The sequence below is a fragment of the Bombyx mori genome, chromosome 25 (assembly GCF_030269925.1).
Source record: "Bombyx mori chromosome 25, ASM3026992v2".
Classification (NCBI taxonomy): domain Eukaryota; kingdom Metazoa; phylum Arthropoda; class Insecta; order Lepidoptera; family Bombycidae; genus Bombyx; species Bombyx mori.
In genome coordinates this window covers 10,030,972-10,057,813 of record NC_085131.1, presented here as the reverse complement: position 1 = coordinate 10,057,813, position 26,842 = coordinate 10,030,972, and the positions used below count along the sequence as shown (strand labels likewise).

Genomic DNA, 26,842 nt, shown 5'->3' with positions numbered 1-26,842 from the left:
ACAAGAAGTTCATTAGAAATATTGTCTTCCCCTGGTGCTTTATTTTTATTTAGTGACTTCGTGGCATTATTGACTTCATCTATTAGTATGCTAGGCACCTGTTCTTCTGAAAATTTTTCATCTTCTTTGTCTAAAGTAGGTGTTATTGATTGGTCATCGTAGAGCTCTCGATAGAAATCGGTCGCGGTTTGGAGTATGTCACTTCTTTCCGATTTATGTTTTTTTTGTCTTGTGGTGTGTTACGTTATTTATCCAAGTTGTATATTCTTGGAGTTCTTTCCATGCCTTCTTGAGCCCACCTGATTTATCTATATGAAGTTGTAATGTCTCTGTTCTTAATTTTTGTTTGTGTTTTCGTATTTCTAAGTTTATATTTTTACTAATTTTTGTTATCTCTTGCTTGTTTTTCTTTCTATTACTAAATAGAAGGCTCCTCTTTCTAATTAGGTCCCTTGCTATTGGTCCTAATCTATCTTTTGGTGTGTTTTCTCTTTCTAGCTGTTTGTTGATTTCTTTTAATACGTTTTCCAGAGTATTATACATATTTTTCTTGTGTCGTTTTCAGTTCTTTAATAATTGGTCGTAGCTTTATTTCTAAAGATTTTAATATATGATTTGGTACTGGTAGAATGATTGGCAGCTTCCTATTTTTTATAAATTTTCTTTTATTTTTTGGTTGAAACATATGAAGGTGGCCTCGTAGTAATCTGTGATCTGTGTTAAAATTAAATCTGTTGAGAACTTCCACGTTTAAGAAAAGTTTCGGTTTATTTGTTGTAATAAAGTCAATTTCGTTTCTTGTTATGCCATCAGGAGATTGCCATGTCCATTTTCTTAGAAAATTTCTTTTATAGAAACTATTCATTACACTTAAGTTATTCACTGCCGCGTAGTTTATCAACCTTTGTCCATTATCATTTCGTTTGCCTGTTGTGTAGGGTCCTATTATTTTATCTTCGTTTTTTCTCCTCTGACCAATTTGGCTATTAAAATCTCCCATTACAATAATGGTTTTGTATGAATTCTCCATTATTTCATTTAAGCTTTTGTAGAATTTGTTTTTAGTCTCTTTCTTTGCTGTTTCTGTAGGAGCGTATATCTGAACAATTGAAGTTGGATTTTTGTAGCCAGGAAGAGTGATATTTATAATTGCTATTCTATTTGACACTCCTTTAAACTCTATTATATTGTTTTTAAGATATTTCTTAACCAAGAATCCCACGTCTTATATTCCTGGTTGTTCATTTTTGTAATATAATATGTATTCATCATGTTCTTCAATTTTTTCAGCCGACCGTCTGACATCACTTATGCCGAGGATATCCCAATTGATGTGATTCAAAGCTTGTTCCAGTTCTAATAATTTTTCCTTCGATTTTAATGATCTAGTATTTAGTGTTCCTATATATATTCTATGTTTTCTAGCCTTTGTATTTGCTTCATTTAACGTCTGGTTTTTAGTTGGATTTGGATTAGAGTCGAAATTTTCGAGATCTTGGGGGTAGTGGTCGGTGACCCCGCGGTGACCAGCCGTATTGGGGTTTTCATTATATGTATTGGATGGATTTCGTTACCGGTGTCTGTTAATTCCTATGGTTTAATTTGTTTTTCATTGAAAGAGGATGATCTTGCCCTCATATATTCGAATGCATTGGTTTTGTGTAATTTTGGTGGTGCAATAATATGTTCCGAGTTTTTGGTGTGTGTAGGTGTATGCATGATATTAGGTGATGTCGAGGTTTCCCACTTTCTTTTTTCGGCATCCGACGTATCTCTTAATATAATTTTATTGTTTCGAATGAATGCCTCTTTTCCATTTTGTTTTTCTTGTTTGAGTTGTTCTTGTAAGTTTTTGCGTAATTCTATTGTTTCTTTTGAAAAAACTTGTGTGATATAAGCATGTTTCGGCATTTTCATCTTATTTTTCAATATTTCTAGTTTCTTTAGAAATGACGTAAAAGATATGAGTATTGGTCTCACTTTTTCCTCATCATGCTTTTTTCCCAGTCTATAGTAGTTATTTATCTCATAGGAGTTGATATAAACATTTAAACGTTTCATGATTTCTTTTATTAAATTAAACAGTTCTTGTCGATTATTTTCTATTTCTTTTATGCCGTGTAGAATCAGGTTGTTTTTCTTACCTTTGTTTTCTAAGTATCTTGTTTTGTCATTCAACTTCTGTACCTCGTTTTTAAGATACTTATTTTCTTCCAATATTGGTTTTATTTTGTCGTCTATATTGCGCATGATACTGTCGGTTACACTCTGAGTAATCGTTGCAGTTTGTTTATCGAGTTTCAATTTCATCATCTGGAATAGTTTTGTCATATCCTCTGACATTTTGATCGAAGCCATCGTGATGTAAACAACTGTTTTGGTTTGTGTAGATTGGAACGTAATTTGCTCGTTGCGTTGGCACCACTGGGTGTCGTTGACGTTTTTCACTTTTTAAAGTCGTGACAGATTCTGCGTTTGATCTAGTTGTCAGTTGATATTTATTTATTTCTACCCTCAATGGAAATCTCAATGTGTATATGTACCGCAATACAATCGATGTTAAAAGGTGTTTTCTTTTAGTTTTTTTTTGTGTGTTTTCTTTTAGTTTTTCTTTGTGTTTTCATCAATCTTCCTTTCCAAGTTTTTGTTATGTGATACACGTTTTATATTCGTTGGATTTCACTGTGGTATGTAATAAAAACTGGGAGCACTATAACGTACACTGTTGTCCTTTGGAAACGGAACGGAGTTTAATGCATAAATATAAAACAATTTAAAGTATAAAAAGCTTATTCGAAGTGGTCTGTCTCCATTGGCTGTAATACAGTCTTTTAAACGTTGAGGCCAGTTATCAATATAAGCACGCACTCTTTCCATGGGAAAAATTTTCACTGCCAATCGTACGGATTGTTTTCCAAATTATCTCTAAAACTGACCATAAATCATAATCCAGCGGATTAAGATCGGGACTAGACGACGGCCAGTCTTCAGCTCTGATGAAGTCCGAAACGTTCGTTTTCAACCAAGACTGCGTAGACCGAGCTTTATGATCTGGCGCCGAGTCTTGCTGGAAGGACCATTCTTGATTAATGAACACGGTGTTGTTAAGGGGCTTCACTACCTTCTCAAGAATGGTGTCTTGATACACTTGTGTCGATTTTTTGATACCTTTTTCACAAAAGTATGGCTCAGTCACTCCTTCATAGCTAATACCCCACCAAACCATCATTGAAGTCGGATAGTGCCCACTTTGCACTCTGTCGACTAATTGGGAAATTTCCTTAGAGCTTTGAGCATAAATACGGTCATTTTGTTTGTTAAAATGTTGCTCAAATCTTTTGCTTTCGGACAGGGTTTCTTCGAATTCTTTCCCTTACTGCTTTGAACACCTTTTTCGTACGAACACTACGTGGACGGCCAGGTCTTTTTCTGTCACAAACAGAGGAGGTCTCATTGCACCTATTAATAGCCCGGTACACAAACATTTTACTAATACCAAGCGTATGGAGAGTTTTAAAAATTGCATTTGGCTCCATACCTACTTTGTGTAATGCAATCACAGCGATTCGGTTCTCTTTATCACCCCACTCCATTTTTATATCGCAAAATATTGTATACAATGTATTGGCACCAAAATGAGAAAAGTCAATGAGCAATCATATAAAAATGACAGATTCCAAATTCAAATGTAATATTTTGTTTATTATTTATTGTAACAGTATTTATGGCCAGACTAAGTACATTTGTACTAGTTTTAAGACGACCGATTAACTTAATTTGCACACGTATTAAGAACCGATGGCAGTACTAATAATTCTATTGCTCGGGCTCATGACTGGGATCAACTGGGAGATAATTCGCATTGTAATTTTTATGCGCTTCGGTAAGGTGGTACTTTCCTCTTGTGAGTCCGCGCGGGTGGGTACCACCACCCTGCCTATTTCTGCCGTGAAGCAGTAATGCGTTTCGGTTTGAAGGGTAGGGCAGCTGTTGTAACTATACTTGAGACCTTAGAACTTATATCTCAAGGTGGGAGGCGCATTTACGTTGTAGATGTCTATGGGCTCCAGTAACCACTTAACACCAGGTGGGCTGTGAGCTCGTCAACCCATCTAAGCAATAAAAAAAAAGTACCTGCGCAACTCCACATGGCAAACACACACAACAAAAATTTACACAAATTAACCTTATTTGTGTAATTTTTTTTCCTTGTACATAAGCCCTGCCTTTAGAGGCTACGCCAGCGTAACTGAGCGAGTAGGTGGTCTCATGGGGCTCCTAAGCTGAGGTCGTTGCTAACACTAACTCTAGCAAGAGCAGTGCTTCGCAGAATCTGCGGTCACGGGTCAATCAGCGATAACCGGACGAATCGCTTCGAGCATCCGTAGATTGGCAATAAGGCTTCCCAAACGATAGGTAACACTAGGCAATAGAAACACATCGGTCGTTTTATCCATTTAGCAGGAGACGCTTTCTGAAAAGGGTATTTTTTTATTACAGCAAAAAATAATCCTGCTTTTGCAATTTTGTTGTGTTTGCAAAAACCGTTTGCTCTTATGTTCTTGTCTCGAGACCAACTCATATAGCCTTGGTATTCTTTTCAATCACATCTATCTATAATAGCATTTAACCAACAGCATGGCGAAGTCAAATATGTACCAGTATGGCAAAGCATTCCATCTAAACGAAATGCTTAATAAATAAATAACACCTTCCATTCTTACTTCGGCCACGAAGCAGTTGTCCGTTTTGATTGTACTCGTAGTACATTGTAGCATTTGCTTTAGTGTGCCAATGGACTAGTGACACAAGTGGGCCTAAAGCACAAACAATCAATCTAATTTACAGCATTCATTATAAAATATTTTTTTTATTTTTTGTTTATTGCTAGATGGGTGGATTAGCTAACAGCCCACCTGATGTTGAGTGGTTACTGAAGTCCATAGACATCCGTAAATGCGCTACCCATCTTGAGATATAAGTTCTAAGGTCTCAAGTATAGTTACAACGGCTGCCCCGCCCTTCAAACCGAAACGCATTTCTGCTTCACGGCAGAAATAGGAAGGGTGGTGGTACCTACCCGTGCGGACTCACAAGAGGTCCTACCACCAGTAGAATTGTCATTTTGATTGTAAATAAAATTATGCGATACATATCTACGTTATACTCGTATTTATGTTACGCGTATGTTATCGCAAATTGGAACGGAAGTAAATTGTGAGATTAAAAATAATACCAAATATGCGGTCTCTTCGCTCTATATGAATATAGTTACAATTCTTGTTGCTCATAAATTTTCATTATTTGATTATGTAGTAAATGATGCGATAAAAAAAAAACCAGCAGCGTAACGACAAATTCATTTATTTCTGCGAGAAAGCAGAAAGTGGGTAGAAATGGCTGGCAAGGCTTGTTTTATTAACACTATCCCCCCTTCGTTAGCTTTGGCTCGTGCAGTGGCGGTAGGGGGCGTGTTAATATGTGACTTGGCGGCATGACTATACACTGGACTCGAGGTTCATGTCGTCGTGGAGATCCACATTAGCTCCAACGGCTATCCTGTAAAAATGGGATTAAATAATTTGAAGGGGTTTCAAGTTAGTGCTGGCCGCGTGAGCGAACACTACATCTGCATAGGCCATAACCGGATTTATGCAAGTTTTGTAGAGTGTCACCTTATTTCGAAGGAACAATTTACTTCGCTTGCAAATCATCGGATAGAAGTAGTTTTTGATATCCTTATTAATAATGCATATTTAATTGATCACGAAGATACATTGATGATATTCTCATATGATTTTATTAAAATCTGTTTTTTATGTTCAAATTTTGCATTATTCAAGATAAAAACACTCATAGCATACACGTGTACATTGATATTCAAAATACTAGTTTGATTGAATACGAACTAGTAGAGTAAGATCCCAAGGCCACCTGACGTCACGTATTTTCTGACGAACGAAATCTGGCCCCTTGCGTAATGTTAGTATGCACTAAGAACGCATGCCCACCTGGTAGCTTGCTTAGACGACAAATTTTCAGGTATCAGGTAATCAAGGTACATAAAATCATTAGGAACTTCAAGTAAATTCTGAAAGCTGATTTTTACGTATCTTGGACTATAGGCTTATCTGTCTCTATAAAAGAACCTAGCATACATTGCTCGCGCCAACAAGTTTAAAACTTAACTTTGTCGTTGTTACGTGGCAACGTAGTATGAAACGATATTTTAGCTCGCGACCGGCTATCGTATATTTTTTTAGAAAGTACAGCGCTAGTACGACCACGTTGTCGTTTTCAAGTCAGTATCAGAATTCTGGTGTGTGTGTGTTGTATTAAAAATATGTTTAACTTCTGTGTACTTTGTAGTAAATTGTAAACCAAGTGAATAGTTATTGATTACGGTAAACATTCATTTATGATACTTGTGCACATTGAAATAATTTTAATTACAAGCTTCACGGTCCAACATAACCTTAGTTTCATATTATGTTAACGAATCTCATATTTTATATTAAACATTATAGTGTAGATATTATCACAAAAATCGGTGTACAAATATTTATTTGTAGGTACTACATGTTAAATGGTTGAGTAATTTTAATTTTATTCATGATTAATATAATACAAGGATAGTATTGTGTCCAAAACATTCATTACATTATGATTGCGTCAGCATCATGTATAAATTGAAAAAAAACATTAATTATATTATGATTGCGTCAGCATGATGTATAAATTGAAAAACAATACTACTACTGTACTTTAGGTATGTATGTAGTGTAATGTATTTACCCTTGTCAGCAATTTTTTTTAATTGCCTCTAATAAGGCAAGGCTCACTATTGATAAGGCGGCTAGCTGCTGGGTTGGTACAATATCTAAATTTTGGTGATAATGAGATTGGTCACTTATGTGACCATATTCGAGGGCTATTTGGTTTAAGCGACATTTATTTTGTAACTTGTAACTTTGTAACTATACTGAAACTTTAGAACTTATATATCAAGGTGGGTGGCGCATTTACGTTGTAGATGTCTATGGGCTCCAGTAAGCACTTAAAACCAGGTGGGCTGTGAGCTCGTCCACACATTTAAGCAATAAAAAAATAAATAAAAAGTTCCGTTTTATGATTTATTAGCATCAACAATTCGATGTTTTTAATTGAACTACAATTATGTTTACCACATTCAAATAGCTGAAGAAGTTTTTTTGTCAAATTATATTTTTTCCAAATTTAAAACATTAAATGGCTCTCCTTTCAAGTTTCAAAAATGTATCATAAAACCAAATAGCTTTTCACCCCTCGATATGAAGTTACTAGTTTATATATGTAGCATTTTTTTTTCTTTTTTCTATTGCTTAGATGGGTGGACGAGCTTACAGCCCACCCGGTGTTAAGTGGTTACTGGAGCCCATAGACATTTACAACGTAAATGCACCACTCACCTTGAGATATAAGTTCTAAGGTCTCAGTATAGTTACAACGGCTGCCCCTCCCTTCAAGCCGAAACGCATGACTGCTTCACGGCAGAAATAGGCGGGGTGGTGATACCTACCCGTGCGGACTCACATGAGGTCCTACCACCAGTAAAAGGTTACGTCAACCACATTTTATTAAAATCCAGCATGCTTAGAAGGGTTTACGTCGAATATTAAGCAAATGAATAAGTGTTAGCAAAGTTTTTCAGGTTGAGCCCCCTGAGCTCTCGCCTACACGTTCGATGAAGTTATTAAAACCCCTCGAAGTTACTAGCGGTAGGTAGGCAAAAAGAAAGAGACCGAGTAATTAATATTTTACTTTCACTAGTGACCCCGCAGTAGTCGAAATTCGACTACAGTTAATTGAAATTATAAGTTTAAACATTATTATGGTTCTATTGTCAGACACTATTATAATTCGATAATATAATCACAGTATTCGCCAAAACTGCACTATAGATAAATAATATTAAAGACAAACAATATTAAATCTATTTTCAATTCGACCACAGACTTTAAACAATAACAAAAGTTTCCCAATTGACAGTAAACAAAGAGTATATTTTTATGTATGTGTTGTGTCAAATACATGGTAGTGTGTGTAATGTTTTCTTTATTGATTTAAAGTATCTTTTATGCATTATTTTAAAAAAAACTATTAGCATTGTGCACTCCTTCTCTATATTCTCTATAAGTATGAGAAATTTCATACTCCTCCGTCCGCGGAATTTTCGTAAAAAGGGGTACAAAGTTTTTACTTCACGTATTAATATATAGATTAGTAGGCGCCGTTTATTCAGTCACAAAGGAAACACAATTTATTACAGTAATATCGAGATAATTGTTGTATTTCTTATCGTATTTTCTTAGGTCACATTTACATTGAAAAATAGATACAGCTATCTGAATTTATAACGTTTTATCTATCATAACTAGATTACTGTTTTTTTTGACTTTGTAGGCACGACATACCCCCCACCTGAACGTAAACAATCCCCAACCAATAATAGTCTGAGTTTATTCTTTTCAATTGAGGGTTTAAAAGAAAATAAGCTTCAGTCCAATGTTAAAATGCAAAGACACCTGAGTCCAACTTTCTTCATCAATTATGTCGAAATCTATACATATAAATAAAATTGGAGTGTCTGTTTGTAATATTGAAATAACCACTTTTTACTACATGCATATGAATATGTATACTACAGCTAATCTCTGGAAGGGCTGAGCCGATTTTGACGAGACTTTCACTGATAGGTAGCTGATGATACAACGAGTAACTTATTCCTTTTTTAGACTAGCTTTGCCCCGCGGCGTTACCCGCGGTACGACAATAACAGCGGGTAACATCGCGGGACTCACCTGTCAATAATACAATTTAATGTTTCCGAAGCGAAGCGAGGGCGGGTTGTTAGTCTTATATAAGTTTGGTTCGTTTTAATTAATGTTTTTTTTTCGATATTTGAAATCGTTAAAGACAATTAAAATTGTGACCAAATATATTCTTGGCTTTGTAACTGAGGCGTGTTTTCTTTAAGACGCCTTTAAGCGTTTAAAAAGCTCGCTTTCACAAACAAGTAATAATAATTGATAAGTAGTTGGGTTTGGGTATTTTTTTTTTAGTAACTTAACTAATTTTTTTTTTCGTTTATGTGAGGTAATAAAATGATGAATATACTGCAGCTTATCAAGACCTTTACATCTTAGGCCACCTAAAATGGTACATTGGAACAAAACCCGTTTCGTATGTATTCTGGCATGGGAAAATTCTTTAAAACACCCTTGGAAGTAAAAGTGAAAATCCTAATATGTAATTATCTTTGAAACATTTATTAATTGCATAGGTGGATGGACGAGCTCACGTCTCACCTAATGTTAAATGGTTACCGGAGCCCATAGACATCTAAAACGTAAATGCCGCCACCTAACTTGAGATATGAGTTTTAAGGTCTCAGTATAGTACATTAATAAGTTATGGATGTAGTAACATTAAGTGATAAGCTAATTAATAACGTATTGAAATTCTTATGACTTATTTACATAATATGTACCTACCTATACGTCCGTAATGGGTTAATGAAAATTTATCGAAGACGATTGACGATTACTTCATTTCTGTTTAAATTGAATGTCGTTTCTTTGTGCTAAAGCTCACTGAAAGTTGTTTGCACGATAATTTTTTATCTCTTGTTTGAACTTTGATAACCCGTCAACTGAACATATCCGAAAGCGGTCAATAGAGACATTAAGACTGGATCTTATTAGTCTAAACGATATCAAGTACATTTTAAATGAATTAGTTCGTTTTATGGGGTTCGCTTCGAACAGAGTACTATACTTGAGACCTTAGAACTTGTATCTCAAGGTGGGTGGCGCATTTACGTTGTAGGTGTCTATGGGCTCCAGTAACCACTTAACATCAGGTGGGCTGTGAGCTCGTCCACGCATCTAAGCAATAAAAAAAATAAAAAAAAATTTGAGTTTAAAATGTAAAGGGTTCGTGTGGGTTGCCAAAGGCATAACGCGAATTTACTCATTATTTTCCTTTACTTCTTAAATTTTTCTTATAATAATTTGTCTGGTGCGACGGTGCATTAGTTAGAGCCTCTGACTGTTGCGCCAAGGATCGTGGGTTCGATTCCCACATCTGTCAAACAATCGTGTGATGAACAGATTTATTTGCTCTTTGTCTCGGTGTTCATTATCTGTATACCTATATATTTCATATCCTATCTATCCTAATTTGGAGCCGAATGACCGTACGTGATTTGTTCCCAGTTATTTAAAATTAAAATTGAACGAAAAACGAAATATATTCATTTAGGTGGAGACAATTAGGGCTACCATTTTAATATGGCCAACTGACCATTTTTAAATATCTTTTTAGTTAGTATTTTTAATGCATTCGGATTTATAGAGGTGAAGAATGTACAAACATGAACATAATATGACATTTTAAAAACCATGTTTTCAGGATCATTTATATAATAAATTTACTGATTTTCTTAGAATTGACAATAATTATCACTAAACCTACTAAGTATCTTTTTTTGTATTGCCTAGATGGGTGGATGAGCTCACAGCCCACCCAGTGTTAAGTGGTTACTGGAGCCCATAGACATCTACGACGTAAATGCGTCACCCACCTTGAGATATCAGTTCTAAGGCCTCAGTATAGTTACAACGGTTGCCCCGCCCTTCAAACCGAAACGCATTACTGCTTCACGGCAGAAATAGGCAGGGTGGTGGTACCTACCCGCGCGGACTCACAAGAGGTCCTACCACCAGTAAAAAATTCCATTCTCTGTAATTAACCAGCATTATTAATTGCGAATTGGAGTAACGTTTTTCATCCAACATCTAACGGTTTGCGAGAATTCCATTATCAACGGAAGTCTTGACCGTTTCCGTCGATAGCAGCGTAGTAACACTCATCCGATACCTAGGCGGAACTGAAAATTTCGGGAATTAACGAAGTGACACACTATTTAAAAATGTATTTATTGCTTTTCGAAGTATTCTCCGCGAAATTTGACACATTTTTCCATACGATGGAACCAATCATTGAAGCAACCATTCCATTCGGAAGTTGGGGTCTCCAAAATGGCCGTTTTGTAGGCGTCCACAGCTTCTTCAGGTGATGAAAATCTCTGTCCACGCAATTTATTCTTTATTTTAGGGAAAGTATAGAAATCATTAGGGCTTGGGTCGGGGCTGTACGGCGGATGGTCTAATAATTCTATGTTTTCTTGCTCTAAAAACTCTTTTGTTCTGTGCGCGGTGTGAGAACTCGCATTGTCATGATGGAGGATGATGCGGCGGTTGCAGTTCTCTTTACGGAGTTCAGAAACGACCTGTAGCAAACAAATGCTGGCATACCATTCTGCATTAACTGTTCTTTGTCCCTCAAGAGGAATAGTCGTAACATGGCCGGTTTTGGAGACAAACGTGGCCACCATTTTTTTTGCAACACTCCGTGAACGAACAATTTTTGTTGGCTTTAACTCATTTTCGAACACCCAAACTCGTGACTGGTTTTTTGTTTCGGGTTCGTACGGGTATATCCATGATTCGTCACCTGATACAATGTTGTATACAGCATTTGAGGATCCTGCGTGGAATCTTTCGAGAGTTCTGACGCACCAAGTAACGCGAGCCGCTTTTTGCTCTTCACAGAGCGAATGCGGTATCCATCGGGAAAACAACTTTTTTACACCTAATTGTTCATGCAAGATTATTTGTATTTGACTCATGCCAATGTCTAAAGTTGCCTGAATTTCGCGGTACGTCACATGTCGATCTTCCTCAATCAGCTTACGCACAGCATCAACGTTTTCTTGGGTGACTGCAGTTTTTGGACGACCTTGACGGGGATCATCACTGAGCTTGACACGTCCACGTTGAAACTCAGCAAACCAGCGATAAATTGTGGTTTTGGATGGGGCTTCATCACCAAATGCAGAAATCATCCGGTCAACACACTGTTTTTGTGTTAAACCACTTCGAAAGTCATAATAAATCATCACTCTTGAATTTTCTCGAGTCAATTCCATTTTCTCAACGACTAAACAAGTTTGACAAAACCTCGTGACAAGACTGAGAATCTTTTTTTAAATAAATAAATGGTATTCGATTTTTAAAACCAAGGAGTTTTCAATTAAAAAGATTTTAATATGACAGGAACAGTGGAAATATTCCATTCCTGATACTTTTAGTGCAGCCCTCGTACATCTCCACACAGTCAAAAAGTTGCCATGGTAACCATGCTACATATTAAATTTGCACTTTTATTTTTTCGTGTTTATACGTAGATGGAAAATCGATCTTAAGTAGCGTTTACTTAAAGTTTTTTATCAGTGAGCACCCGAACAGTGAGCAAAAGTATTTTCTATGCAAAATTCATTGTACCGGATAGTTTTGTAGATGTCTTAAGTAGTACTAATATATCGCGGTATCGTAATGGTGTGATTTCTCCCCTCACATAATGTGGTTCATCACAAAAATCTTCACTTCACAATTACTATAAATATTTCTCCTGCTTTATTATGGATACCCGAAACACTACACGTAGAACGAGATCAGAAGTACACTTAGAGCTTGACCACCAAATGGGGTAGGCAGCGGCCTGGCGTCAGGTTTGAGTCCCATGAGCTCATACGCTGACATAGAACCTCTCAAGGCTATCAGCTTAGGTAGGGAAAAAAAGAAAAAAAAAAATAGCGGCCTGGCTTTGTCCCTGACATTGATGACGTCCATGAGGGACGGTAACCACTCACCATAAGGTATATTAGTCTGCCTACAAGTGCAATAAAAAAAATTTACTCTGGTTTATTATTTTGTTTTACTATTTGATAATAACAATATACCGGATAAACCGAGCGTCTTCCCTCTTAAAATAGGATCTCGCTTCATACTATTTTATAAAACTAAATTATCTTCTTCTTCTGAGTCGGTCTCTTCATTCCTGGAGGTCATGTCATATTTGCTCGACGCACAATGCTTCTCCACGACTTTCTGTCCTCAAAAACTAGATTATAACGACAACAACAATTTTATTTGCATAAAATTTTCAGCCGAAACCAGCTCAGAGCGTTCAAGCGAGCAAGCCGGTGGCCGCGGCGCTGACTCCAACCTCGTCAGATTTGAACGACCAGATCACAAAACAGGGAGATCTGGTGAGATCTCTCAAAGCTGCTAAAGCCGAAAAGACAAAAGTTGACGAAGCTGTCAAAGTGCTTTTAGAATTAAAGGCTAAATATAAAACGGCCACGGGACAAGTGAGTGACCTCTTAATTCGTTTAAATACTTATGAATTTTTTAGGTCATACAAACAAAGTACATTAATAATGACGAAGATAAAGAGCTTACTGCAAAAACGTGATAAGTTGCCACAAAATAATACAGATACAGAGACACTTGACCTCTACATTTTACACATGCTGTAGTAGTGATGTCGTCAGTAACACAATAGACGATAAATTGCATAATAATTAATTAACATTTTAACTACACGAAATTCCACACTGCATATCGAAACGGTATCATCTAGCTTGAATATGCCATACGATTTTACTTTACTATTTTTAATGAAATTTCTACAAAGCATTATAACGAATATGTTATAATTAGTTTTTGAACTATTGAATCTCGACCAGGCCTTTCGGTGACACTTCCTATTGAATATCCTAGAATTACTTCAGAATACGTCTGTTATAATATCTATTATTTATTATATCATACTATTTACAAAGTACTTTATTGCATTACATTACAAAATATTAACTTTATCAACATTAAAACTGAAAGTTGTATCGATTAGACACGATAAGGCTGTCTTGCCCGAAGATACAGGCTAGCGACCTTGGCCTCTAGCTGTCGGTGTCGCTTCTTTTCTGATTAAACGTCACTAATGATAGTGCCGGCGCGTTGCATTAACCGGTTATTAAATTATTACGAAATTCCTTCCCCCAATGTTCTAGTTCTAATGTTGACTACTGAGCAAGTACCGTGCGTCCTGTCAGTTAGTGCTGCAAAGCAATCGCGCTTTTCAGAATTCAAACTCTCGATAAGCTGGTCGTATTTCTCATACATTTGAGACCTTTAACGTCTTAAAATATGCCGATAATCGCTAAAATTAGGCAAGAGAGCAATTGCCATCGACGCTAATAAATACGCGCAATAAATGAAATAATGAAAATTAAATCGGACTGAATTAAAATACAACGTAGATTAAGCTCTATGCTGGTAATGCTCTATGATCTATGTGGTTGAAGTGAGACCTTAAAACATATTATATCTCATTCACACCCAGGCTAAACCAGGTTTTTAAAAAAACACGATTTTACGCAAAATTATTAAATGCTTGGCACACAAAATTTAGAATAATGCCATCTAGTATCTAAATATTTTAGATACATACTTGCATTGTTACTGTTGCAGGGACAATTTTGTTTTGTAATACCGAAAAACTTCACGAGACGGCGTTACAAAAAATCCCTTCCCAAAACTATAAAACCATTGTGAAATAATATTTATTCGTAGGTGTTTGTTTAAGATGTTATGAATATTTCAGTTTTTATTTCATCAAAATAACTTGAATTTTACTACTGAATTCCGGAGAAAATACTAATTAAGGCTAAGTTAAGTTCGGCTTTTTATTCAAGCCTCTTCTTGTAGTTTTAAAATTACTTTTATGCGGATTGATGTTTCAAAGCTTTCAGATTTCAATTTTAAAATCTGAAATATTTAATAATAGCGCCATCTACCAGATTTCATTCAAACTTTGTAGATTTATCGAGGACCGATGACATTACACTAATGTGACAAAATTACCTATTCCATTATTCAATTTGCAAAAAATATTTTTGCCAATTTATATAATTTTTATCTATAGTCGATAAGGCAGGAATTGATGTTAAAGTACTTAATAGTTTTAAAAATACGCTTTTATAGAAAATTTTACTAAAAAATTAAAAATAAACAATAGTTTAAAAAACTAAAAAACAAAAAGCTAGGGGTGCTTTTTAAGATTTAAAATTTATTTTCTATTTTTTAGTTCAATTTTATATAAAGCGTGTTTTTTAGTTTTATAAACTATTATTTATTAGTGTAAATCTATAGATAGGATTGTTGTCGTTTCATCGAGTTTAAAAGTTTCAAATCAGAACAATCTTAAAGAATTCTTCAATTCCAAATACAAATGAGACCTAAATAAAATAAAAACATAATAAATATGTAAATAACTTTCAATTTTCTAAATTTGAAACTCGTCATGATCGAAATTCGAATTCTTCAAAAAAAATTTTTGTATCTACTATGTGTTAACCTTATTATCTATCGTAGTACTAAATTGCTAATATATTGTAGGACTGGAAGCCAGGTACCGCAGCACCAGCACCAGCACATTCCGCATCTCCCTCCGGTGACGCAGCGTCGCTAGACCAGCAGATCACGAAGCAAGGCGACTTAGTTCGTTCCCTGAAAACGTCTAAGGCCGAAAAATCGAAAATTGACGCGGCTGTCAAGGCATTGCTGGAACTCAAAGCCAAATACAAGGCTGCCACCGGACAAGTTAGTCTGAATTTATAATAACCAGTCGTCCCGCAGTAGTCGTAGGTCGTTTTTACTGGTGGTAGGACCTCTTGTGAGTCCGCACGGGTAGGTACCACCGCCCTGCCTATTGCTGCCGTGATGCAGTAATGCGTTTCGGTTTGAAGGGCGGGGCAGCCGTTGTAACTATACTGAGACCTTAGAACTTATATCTCAAGGTGGGTGGCGCATTTACGTTGTAGATGTCTATGGGCTCCAGTAACCACTTAACACCAGGTGGGCTGTGAGCTCGTCCACCCATCTAAGCAATAAAAAAGTCGACATTCGACTATAATTAATTGAAATTATAAGTTAAGTAAACATTATTATGGTTCTATTGTCAAAGACTATTTATACTTCTTTAATCACAGACTTCGCCAAGATTACACTATAGACAAATAATATTAAAGATAAACAATATTAATCTATTTTCAATTTGACCATAGACTTTAAACATTAACAAAAGGTTGACAATAAACAAAGAGTTATATGTGTGTGTGTCAAATACATGATGGTGTGTAATGTTTTTTTTATTGATTTAATGTACATATTATTAATGCATAACTTTAGAAAATATTAGCATTCTGCACTCCTTCTCTATGTTCTCTATAAGTGTGAGAAATTTCATACTCCTCCATCCGCGCAATTTTCGTAAAAAGGGGTACAAATTTTTTGTTCATGCATTAAAAATAGACAATATGTATTTATTTACAAAACAAAAACACACACAAACGCAACAGTATGATAATAATATTTAGAACGTCGGTCGTACGGCGATCACGCAAACTATTTCAACCCAAACATATTCTCGGTTATATATTTTTACTATAGTATTGTGATGTTTGTAGTCGCAAGTAGTGTGTATGCCGCAAAACAGTCGCGCGATCCGAATTGAAGGCTGGGACGACATTTATATTCGACGACCTTCCGACTTCGTTCCGACGTTCCGACTTCGACTTTAAACTTTAAAGTCGAATATCGAAGTATCATACTGGATAGTGGCATGTTAATTGCAATATTTACAGCCTCTCCAGTAAGGAGTACAATGGAACAATAAATTCGACTTTAAAATATATATCTTTGTTTTAGGATTGGAAGCCAGGATCCGCGCCTGCAGCAATGGCCACCCCCGCACCGTCCAATGACGTCACCGCTCTCGATCGTGACGTCACCGCGCAGGGAGACTTGGTGCGCTCGTTGAAAGCGTCTAAAGCCGACAAGGCCAAGATCGACGAGGCCGTCAAGCAACTCCTGGACTTGAAAGCGAAGTACAAGGCTGCCGCTGGACAAGTGAGATGACTTCTAATTTCAAATCACTCTCAATCTTGGATGGCTTTGCTCGTTGTACAATTTGTTTGATTATGTAGTCGTCGTGGCCTAACGGATAAGACGTCCGATGCATTCGTGTTGAAGCGATGCACCGGTGTTCGAATCCCGCAGGCGGGTACCAATTTTTCAAATGATATACGTACTCAACAAATGTTCACGATCGACTTCCACGGTGAAGGAATAACATCGTGTAATAAAAATGAAACCCGCAAAATTATAATTTGCGTAATTACTGGTGGTAGGAACTCTTATGAGTCTGCGCGGGTGGGTACCACCACCCTGCCTATTTCTGCCGTGAAGCAGTAATGCGTTTCGGTTTGAAGTGTGGGGCAGCCGTCGTTACTATACTTGAGACCTTAGAACTTGTATCTCAAGGTGGGTGGCGCATTTACGTTGTGGATGTCTATGGGCTCCAGTAACCACTTAACACCAGGTGGGCTGTGAGCTCGTCCACCCATCTAAGCAATAAAAAATAAAAAAATTCAACGGTATAGTAAGTTTAAATTTGAAAAATAAATGAAGATCCATGTGCACTAGTCGGATAACGCTTTGCTACTACACTGGAACCACAGCTAAGTGTATGTTTTACTAGTTGTAGAGAGGTCTTGTGAGTCCTCACGGGTAGGTCGCCCTCTGCAACTGCTCGGTTGCTGCACTCTGCCTATTTCTGCCGTGACGCAGTAATGCGTTTCAGTTTAAAGGGTGGGGGCGGCGGCGTTTTCGTTGTTGTTGTCTAGGGACTCCGGCGACCAATTAACGTCAGGTGGAACGTGAGTTCGTCCACCCTTAAAAAAAACAATAAACAATTGTATGGTATATACGTTAATAACATTCATATTTTATTAATACTCAAGCCTCACCTGTTGATGGTACTTGGCGCGCACGGATGAATTACGAATATACATCGTTAACAAAAAATAGATGTAACTTAGTTTTTTTTTTTAGGAATAAGTTATTATTTTTTTAACCTTTATGGACCCTTACTTGTCAATGACGCAGTAGAGTCTCGCCTTATGCAGCCAAGGAATCATACAAAAGCTTAATGAATTGGCATTGATTGTATCGACAGCTCTCAATGCCAGGCAAAGAGGAGTCGGTTTTTCAGGTCACCTTTTTTTTTTTAATTCGTATTTATTTCCTTCAGGACTGGAAACCGGGAGCGAAACCAGCGCCGCCGCAGCAAGCTGCTCCGCCGGCGGCCGATCCGAACGTAGCGGAACTCGCGTCGCAAATCGAAGCCCAAGGTGACAAAGTTCGGAGGATCAAAAGCGAAAAAGCCGATAAATCAGTCGTCGACGTCGAGGTGAGTTAAGGTTTCCATATTTGTCTATTAACTCATCTTTAAACGAACTTCAATCCGACTACACGGAAATGTAACTTCAAACGTTTTGCCAAGTGTTTAAATTTTGCGTTTTGTATTGACTGCGCCTTAACCCACAGACACAACCCACTGAGTTTCTCGCCAGATCTTCTCAGTGGGTCGCGTTTCAGATCCGGTGGTAGATTCTGCGAAGCACTGCTCTTGCTAGGGTCAGTGTTAGCAACACTCCGGTTCGAGCCCCGTGAGCTCACCCACACACGTTAGGGTGAAGCTGAAATAGCCTCTCAAGGCTATAAGCATAGGTAGGAAAAAAAAAGTATTTGCAACTTTTTGTCACGGGAAAATGGAACGTGTGTCTTTGGGGTTAAGTTACGAATTTAAAAATTACTCAACATTTTATTTTAATTTATGTTGCGGTAAATTGAAATCCATAATTACTTGGTGCCTTCGATTCGCCTCGAAGGCTCCGTCGGCCAGACGTCCTTGGGGTGAGCTGCGTCGTCTGGTTGTATTGTTGACCGCGGTAACCCCATTACCTCATCCGGGTTCTGGCATCAGAGAGGATCGGACGCTTGGGCGAAGAGTGCAGAGGAGTCGTTTAGTGGGTAGGGCCCTGAAAACATCCTTGGGCCCGCGGTCTCGCAGTCGCGGACCAGTCCCACATACCCCGCGCGCCCCCTAGGCGCGGGGACCTCGTAGGAAGTTCGGCTCCCGCACTAAAAAAAAAGGTTTTTTTTTCTAATGAGACACGTAGTACCTAACAAATGTTCACGAATGACTTCAACGGTCAAGGAGTAGAATCCTATAATAAAAATGAAACCTGCAAAAATTATATTCGCATAATTATTGGTAGGGCGTCTTGTGAGCCCGCACGGTTGGTATCACCTCCTTGCCCATTTCTGCCATGAAGCAGTAATCTGTAACACGCAAGGGTGAAGCAGCTGTACCACAGCCACACCTTCATTCTGTCCAGTATTCTTTAGCGAGGTAGCCGTGCAACTGTTTTGAAGGACTCAACTAAAAGGTAAAGGGTTCAACTAAATGAATGTCAGTCGACGAGCGTAGTACGCTGGTATAACACCCTGAGAATGTTACCGTCAATTTTCGTAAATTTCTCAATCGGCTTTTACGACACCCACGGGGGTGACGCTATTCTAAGCTAACACTTTTGATCATTATTGTTGAATTGCCTCTAAAGAAAATAAAAATATTGAAAATTTACTAATAATCTAGTCTACTATTAAGTTACTAGTAAATAGTAAATTCGTTTAAATTTCATAAGGATATTTGTATTTGAATCATTCGTGAACTTGATAACAATTATGTATTTCAGGTCAAAAATCTGTTGAACCTCAAAGCTCAATACAAAGCAATGACTGGAAGCGACTGGACACCGAAACCTAATCAAGCGAAAAGCAATCAGGCGAGCGCTAAACCGACCCCGGCTGCTAAGGTATTTTTATTTGTTTGTGCCCCTATCTGCCAGTAGCGTCGAGGGGCTAGTCTGGCTTCACCTTGACTGGTAGACAAGCTCCCAGTGTTCAGCCTCAGAGACTTTACTAACATCTACTTTCGTAGGCCAGATTAAATAGTTTCGCACTTCTGAACAGACCTATAACACGGTAGATAGGTTCCGCGTTATAAGTAACGCGTTGTAGGAGTATTCTCGCGTAACGTGCATGTATGACCCCACATAACGCGTTATGTACAAATATAGTATATATATATAAATATAATACCTATGTTTTATCAATTCAAAAACTATATAGGGACACAAATTATAAAAAATGTAATGATTCAAAGTTTAATTTAATTTTATAACAACACAATTGACACAATGTACAAAGGTACGCGAAATTAATTATGAACTGTAAAAATCATTATGAATTTCACAGTACAGAAATATAACGTGTGTAATCCCCGCGTTATATGGGGGAATACCCGTGTTATATGGAAGACAAATAGCTTAATATGAAAATGACTTATAATAGTACCGTTTCATAAGGGGATACTGTACTTGGATAATCGACTCACGAGATTTTCTAAATCACACACAAACTTATATCGTGTCTTCATTAAAATTACTCCTATTTCGTGCTGATTCAGTTCAGAAGCGTGCGATACATAACTAAGAAATTGTGTATTGTAGGTACCGAAGACGCAACCACCTAAACCTGTAAAGGAGGAATCTTCAAGCGGAGTCAAGAAGGTCACGAGACTAGGGCTGGAGGCCAGCAAGGAGACCGATCTATCCGAATGGTATTCGCAAGTCATCACGAAATGTGAGCGGGGACTTTTTGTTATATATCCTAAAATAGTTCGGACAATATCGTGGTAGGTCTTAATGCGACTAGTCGGTAGGTTTGAAGGATCGTACTTTTATAAATACAATAAGATTGGCCTCATGAGACGTCACCTCGACCTTGAGACGTCAGTCGCGGCGTTCTGGAGCATCACTGGTGGTAGGACCTCTTGTGACTCCGCACGGGTAGGTACCACCGCCCCGCCTATTTCTGCCGTGAAGCAGTAATGCGTTTCGGTTTGAAGGGTGGGGCAGCCGTTGTGACTATACTGAGACCTTAGAACTATATCTCAAGGTGTGTGGCGCATTTACGTTGTAGATGTCTATGGGCTCCAGTAACCACTTAACACCAGGTGGGCTGTGAGCTCGTCCACACAACTAAGCAATAAAAAAAAAAAAACAAAAAATCTACAACTCTTCTGGATAAGTGAAATTTTAATATTTTGTTGTTGTCTGATCTAGTTAATAATAACAATGAATAAGCACTTCATCAATCAATAAACTGGTTTCAATTTACTGGTGGTAGGACGTCTTGTGAGTCCACACGGGTAGGTACCACCACCCTGCTTATTTCTGCAGTGAAGCAGTAATGCATTTCGGTTTGAAGGGTGGGGCAAGCGCTGTGCTATATTGAAACGTTAGAGCTTATGTCACAAGGTGGGTGGCGGCATTTATATTGTAGATGTCCATGGGCTCCGTTAACCGCCTAACGCCAGGTGGGCCGTGACCACGTCGTATTTAACCATTTTTTTTTGTCATTGTGACAGTCAGCATAAATATGTATTGTATGTATTTAATATTCGCCTCACGCGTTTTTTTTTTAAATTTTATTGTAGTCTCATATTTTAATTTTCAAATTGTATTTTATCAAAATTGGTCAGTAAGAAACGACAAGAAATTAAGTACAAAATAAAACATTATTTACAGCGGAAATGATCGACTACTACGACATATCTGGTTGCTACATACTGCGGCCGTGGTCGTTCAGTATATGGGACACGATAAGGCACTTCCTCAGTGCCGAATTCCGGAAGCTCGGAGTCAAAGACGGATATTTTCCTATATTCGTATCGAAGGTAACCAAGATAATATTTATTTGGGAATATAATTTTTTTTTATAGGTTACACGGGTTAACCAGCTTACACGGCTCACGTGGCATTACGGGATTTTTTTTTACTGCTTATATGGTCCCCCCGGCCCCCTTGTCCCCACAGCCCACCTGGTGTTAAGTGGTTATTGGAGCCCAAGTCAGGTTTGAGCCCCGTGAGCTTACCTAGTAGTTATGGTTACGCTGATATAGCCTCTCAAGGTTCTCAGCTTAGGTAGGAAAAAAAAAGAAGCCCATAGACATCTACAATGTAAATGCGCCACCCACCTTGAAATATCTAAGTTCTATCTCAGTACTATCTATCTCAGTACGGTTACAACGGCTGCCCCACCCTTCAAACCGAAAGTTATTACTGCTTCACGGCAGAAATAGGCAGAGTGGTGGTACCTACCTGTGCGAACTCACAAGAGGTCCTACCACCAGTAAGAAATGCCAGCTGTATTATAGCTACCCATCACAATTGTTCGTCAGGCGGCGCTAGAGCGAGAGAAGACGCACATAGCTGACTTCGCGCCGGAAGTGGCGTGGGTGACGCACTCGGGCTCGTCCGAGCTCGCCGAGCCCATCGCCGTGCGCCCCACCTCCGAGACCGTCATGTACCCCGCCTACGCCAAGTGGATCCAGAGCCACAGGGACCTGCCGCTCAAACTCAACCAGTGGAACAACGTCGTTGTGAGACTCGCACGCTAACCTAAACGCCATAGATAAGACACATAACATAGATAATACACATAACATAGATAATACACATAAATTAGCTATCGGTAAGCAACTTAAGCACTCAACAAAAATGTTTACGGGTGTCGGCCACTAGATGGCTTAGCTTCGATTGATTAGTTTCTCATTGCTCCTGTAGATGGCAGTAACATATTACCTATCTTATATTTTATTTTTAATTAAAGTATATGTAAATTTTTAGAAACCACAAATTGATAAATTTTAGTCAATTTGTCTTTAACAAATGCAGACTTGTATGATTTATTACTTTTTTATTTTCTGTGTTTAATGATACAATAATTAAATGCCTTAACATTTAACAACATATAAATTTAGGGGCATCCGCTACAAGCTAATTCCCATACAAAAAATATTTGCCTTAAAGTGTCGCAGTTTCAGGGCCCCGCTACATGCAACAAACCGGCGCAATAGGGCCAGATATACATACATATACTTAACTTGTCGAATTCAACACTTTAGTAAATGGATATTTACGTTATCCATGCGATCAGTTTTTATCATACATTTACTTCTACGAGTCTGATACGAAATAATATAAAATCCTTAAATATGCATAATGATTGTTCACGTTACCGCGCTATGATAACACGAGTGTGCAAGAGAGACAACAATATATTCTTGCTACGCATCCTCTCTCATAGATCATTTTAGGACTGATTTCAACTTTCTTACAAAGAGCAATCAAGAGAGCATTAATTAACTCAACTTTTAATAAACTTAAAATGATTTTATATTATACAAATCACCATTAATCCCAATTTTTTTTAGTTAAAAGAAAACTTTTTTTTCAGTAAAATTTATTGTTTTTACAGAGATGGGAGTTCAAGCAACCGCAACCTTTCCTGAGGACGCGCGAGTTCCTCTGGCAGGAAGGACACACCGCTTTCCGGACCAAAGAGGAGGCGGCCGAAGAGGTCTTAATTATATTAGGTAATAATAATAATAATAATATTTATTCAAGCCTCTTAAAATACAAACACGTACAAGAATTCATAACACTAGTATAATAGTATACATGGCTTTTTTATGAGGTACACAATAACAATATTCCCTGACTTTTATGTTAGGAAAACCTGTGTTACAAAAGTCAGTAGGTGCACAACAGCACGACGAACCTACTCGGCTAACCCATGCATCAGCTCGCTGAGTTTCTCGCTAGACCTTCTCAGCGGGTCGCGATACCGATCCGGTAGTAGATTCATTCGCGAAGCAATTGCTCTTGAGTTGTTAGGTCTCCTTCGGAGGCGCTCGGGCAGTTGTTAGCAAATCCCACCCCTCCTGGCTGAGCCTTTGCTCGCCCACGTGTCCTGGTGAAACTGGAAAGGTCTCCGGGCTATTAGTAATCCTTCAATCTTAAAAAAAAAAAATTCTATTCAAATAATCATTTATGGTCATTTGTTAAATTGTGTAGAAGATACACTTGTCTTATGATAATGGTTGGTTTACAGATTTATATGCTCGCGTATACGAAGAGTTGCTAGCGATACCGGTGATCAAAGGTCGTAAAACAGAGAAGGAGAAGTTTGCTGGCGGCGACTACACCACCACGGTCGAAGCCTACGTACCGGCCAGCGGCAGAGGCGTTCAGGTTGGAGTAACTTACTGTCTTTGAATAATTACTTGACATTGCCCGTAGGCATGAACACTGTTACTACTACTACTACACTACTGCTACTACTACTACTACTACTACTACTACTACTACTACTACTGTATTTTGTATTTCTAACTATTCTAGTAACCTCGAGGGGTTATTCTAGATTCACCGAACTAGTAGGTGAGTTCACAGGGCTCTTACCGGGAGTGTTGCTAACTCTAACCCCAGCAACAGCAGTGCTTCACAGAATCTACCACCGTATCGGAAATGCGACCCACTGAGAAGATCTGGCGATAAACTCAGTGGGCTGTGTCCTTTGGTTAATTTACTCGTCGAGCCGTTCACCCAAGCGATAGGTTCGGCGAGGACGGTGACCGGTGCTTGAGGTATCTAAAAGCACCGTTAATGGATCGGGAGGATCCGTATTGACGTGTTCAGGGCGACGTCGACTGTTTACCATTCGGTCCACCGGATCGGGTATAAGGCACTATAATCGTAACGCTATAATGTGCGTATTAGCGCTGTAATCTCGAAATGGTCCTTGGACAATAGACGACGCCACTCGTTCCGGCGCCCGGATATCACATTCCAGCGGTACTTGAGACCATGCTTGGATTAACACAAGATAACGTAACGTGACATTAAGGAGGATGAACAAAATGACAAGCCTTCCTTTCTAGACAGACGAACAAAATACGACCCATCTCATTTCATGGACGTCAGCAATGCTGGGCAGCAGTTGACTAAAATTCGTTAATTTATGAACCATGTAAAAAATTAAGAAGAAGTGAATCTACACTTCTTTGTATTTTTTGGCTCCGGCACGGTCTGTGCATTAGCCAGCGTCAAGTAATAAGATTTTTATAATTCGTCGCTTTAACTATTTACAGTTTATGAATAATAAAAAACGAAGGAAACTAATCGCGACATAACACAAATGATTAAAAACGAATTAAATTTACAAACAAGATGATATGTGATGAAATACAATCTTCGTAAAATGGTGGTCATTTACTGAGATTTTTCCAGTGGACTTTTTGGAGGATCCCGAGAAGCTACGTTATTACGCATTTAAATCTGAAGAAACACTAAATAGATAAAATAAAACAAATCACACAACTTCACTCCTCGCGTTCCCGCAAAAAGTCCAGATAGATTCACTTATTTTTATTTTATATTCATCGTAGGGAGCGACGAGTCATCACCTAGGTCAAAACTTTTCGAAGATGTTCGAGATTGTATACGACGATGCCGAAACTCTGGAGAAGAATTACGTCTATCAGAATTCGTGGGGCATCACAACTAGAACTATTGGTATGTTAGAAAATTGAATGGATGATACATTGTCTTTTAGGTTGTTCGGGCTCTGGAATGGATCACCGAAAGTATTCACAAATGCAACATAACATTCTTTTTTTTTTACATTTACCTTAAGAACTTTTATTGAAATGTAATTGTTTAAAATGTTTGTATGGTTGTTTTATGTTCTACAATTTAAGAAAAAAAGATATTCGTGCCCTCTATAGTATCTATTTGTTCAATTCTAACGTCATCCCATAACGCGACGTTTCGTCTTTTTAACCATTGCATTATTTAGTTTAATAAAACTAAAGAACAGTAGGCAGCGGCTTGGCACTGCCCCTGGCATTGCTGAAGTCCATGGGCGACGGTAACCACTCACCATCAGGTGGGCCGTATGCTCGTCTGCCTACATGGGCAATAAAAAAAAAGGACAATTGAACATATTATTCACGAAAAATAATAATATCATAGGTGTAATGGTGTTGGTTCACGGAGACGACAAGGGCCTAGTGCTGCCCCCTCGCGTCGCCGAGATACAGGCCGTGGTGGTTCCGTGCGGCATCACGGCGTCCAGCTCGGCGGACGAGCGCCAGGCGCTGATGGACTCCTGCAAGGCGCTAGTCAACGACCTGCTCGCCGCCGGAGTGAGGGCCGAAGGCGACTACAGGGATAACTATTCGCCTGGCTGGAAATTTAACCACTGGGAGTTGAAGGTCATTATTGTATTTTTTTTACACTATTTACTCTGCACTACTTTTGGTTGACTGGTAGAGAATGCCTTAGGCATTAAATCCGCCAATGTAAATTTTACATGAAGTGTAAATAAATAAATAAATAAAATTTTTGTTTGTTCTACTAATTTAGTTTTTTTTTTTTGCTTATATTGGTGGACGAGCTCACAGCCCGCCTGGTGTTAAGTGGTTACTGGAGCCCTATAGACATCTACAACGTAAATATGCCACCTACCTTAAGATATACGTTCTAAGATCTCAGTATGACGTTAAATACTTTAATACTCAGTTAAATACTTTTTATTAAAAATATTATGCCGACTCAAACTGTTTGGTTAATGTATAGCGAAAATAAAACGTGGCACGAAACTACGTTTAATTTTTGTCCATGCATAATAATACATAACTTGAAATATTAATTTTAAATTCCGAAAAATAATTACAACTACACAAAATTCGCTGAAACTACATCTACTTCACGAAGAGAGAACAATATATTCGATTTCTATGCATTGAATTAAAACATTTCACTTTTTCTCCAGGGGGTTCCAGTAAGAGTTGAATTAGGTCCCAAGGATATAGCAAAGGGTACAGTTGTAGCAGTACAGCGTCTCACCGGTGATAAGATGGTCTTCAAACGTGATTCTGTTGCAAAAGACATTGTTGAACTCCTTGATAAAACACACGCGCAAATGTTTGAAAGGTAAGTTCAACTTGAAAGATCTTACGATATATATGTTTCCTAAAAAATACTCGCTCTAACTTATTTACTTACTGGTGTCAAGACGTGCAAATAAGAGTTCGCCAAATCTAATATTGCCTATTTCGGCCACCAAGTAATTGTGAG

General features: G+C 38.0%; 1 protein-coding gene and 1 long non-coding RNA gene across 4 annotated transcripts in view; one reads left to right on the top strand and one right to left on the bottom strand.

The window, feature by feature from the left end:
- LOC101739247 (bifunctional glutamate/proline--tRNA ligase) overlaps positions 1–26,842 on the top strand; it is a 57,987-nt gene that overhangs the window by 30,351 nt on the left and 794 nt on the right. For 2 of the 3 annotated variants that reach the window (XM_021346871.3, XM_062676159.1), the window contains exons 15-27: positions 13,052–13,255; positions 15,345–15,548; positions 16,656–16,856; positions 18,040–18,198; positions 19,550–19,669; positions 20,366–20,498; positions 21,446–21,594; positions 22,099–22,299; positions 23,178–23,295; positions 23,814–23,953; positions 25,150–25,276; positions 25,736–25,977; positions 26,538–26,698. In XM_021346871.3, coding sequence (XP_021202546.3) covers positions 13,052–13,255; positions 15,345–15,548; positions 16,656–16,856; positions 18,040–18,198; positions 19,550–19,669; positions 20,366–20,498; positions 21,446–21,594; positions 22,099–22,299; positions 23,178–23,295; positions 23,814–23,953; positions 25,150–25,276; positions 25,736–25,977; positions 26,538–26,698 — 2,159 coding nt within the window. The remainder of the gene's footprint in view (positions 1–13,051; positions 13,256–15,344; positions 15,549–16,655; positions 16,857–18,039; positions 18,199–19,549; positions 19,670–20,365; positions 20,499–21,445; positions 21,595–22,098; positions 22,300–23,177; positions 23,296–23,813; positions 23,954–25,149; positions 25,277–25,735; positions 25,978–26,537; positions 26,699–26,842) is intronic. The other variant, XM_021346875.3, reaches the window with a different exon arrangement.
- Positions 5,349–7,003, bottom strand: LOC110384948 (uncharacterized). The gene is made up of 2 exons (XR_002430306.3): positions 6,012–7,003; positions 5,349–5,559 (listed from the first exon to the last, which is right to left on the bottom strand). It is a non-coding gene; the product is annotated as an uncharacterized LOC110384948 (long non-coding RNA).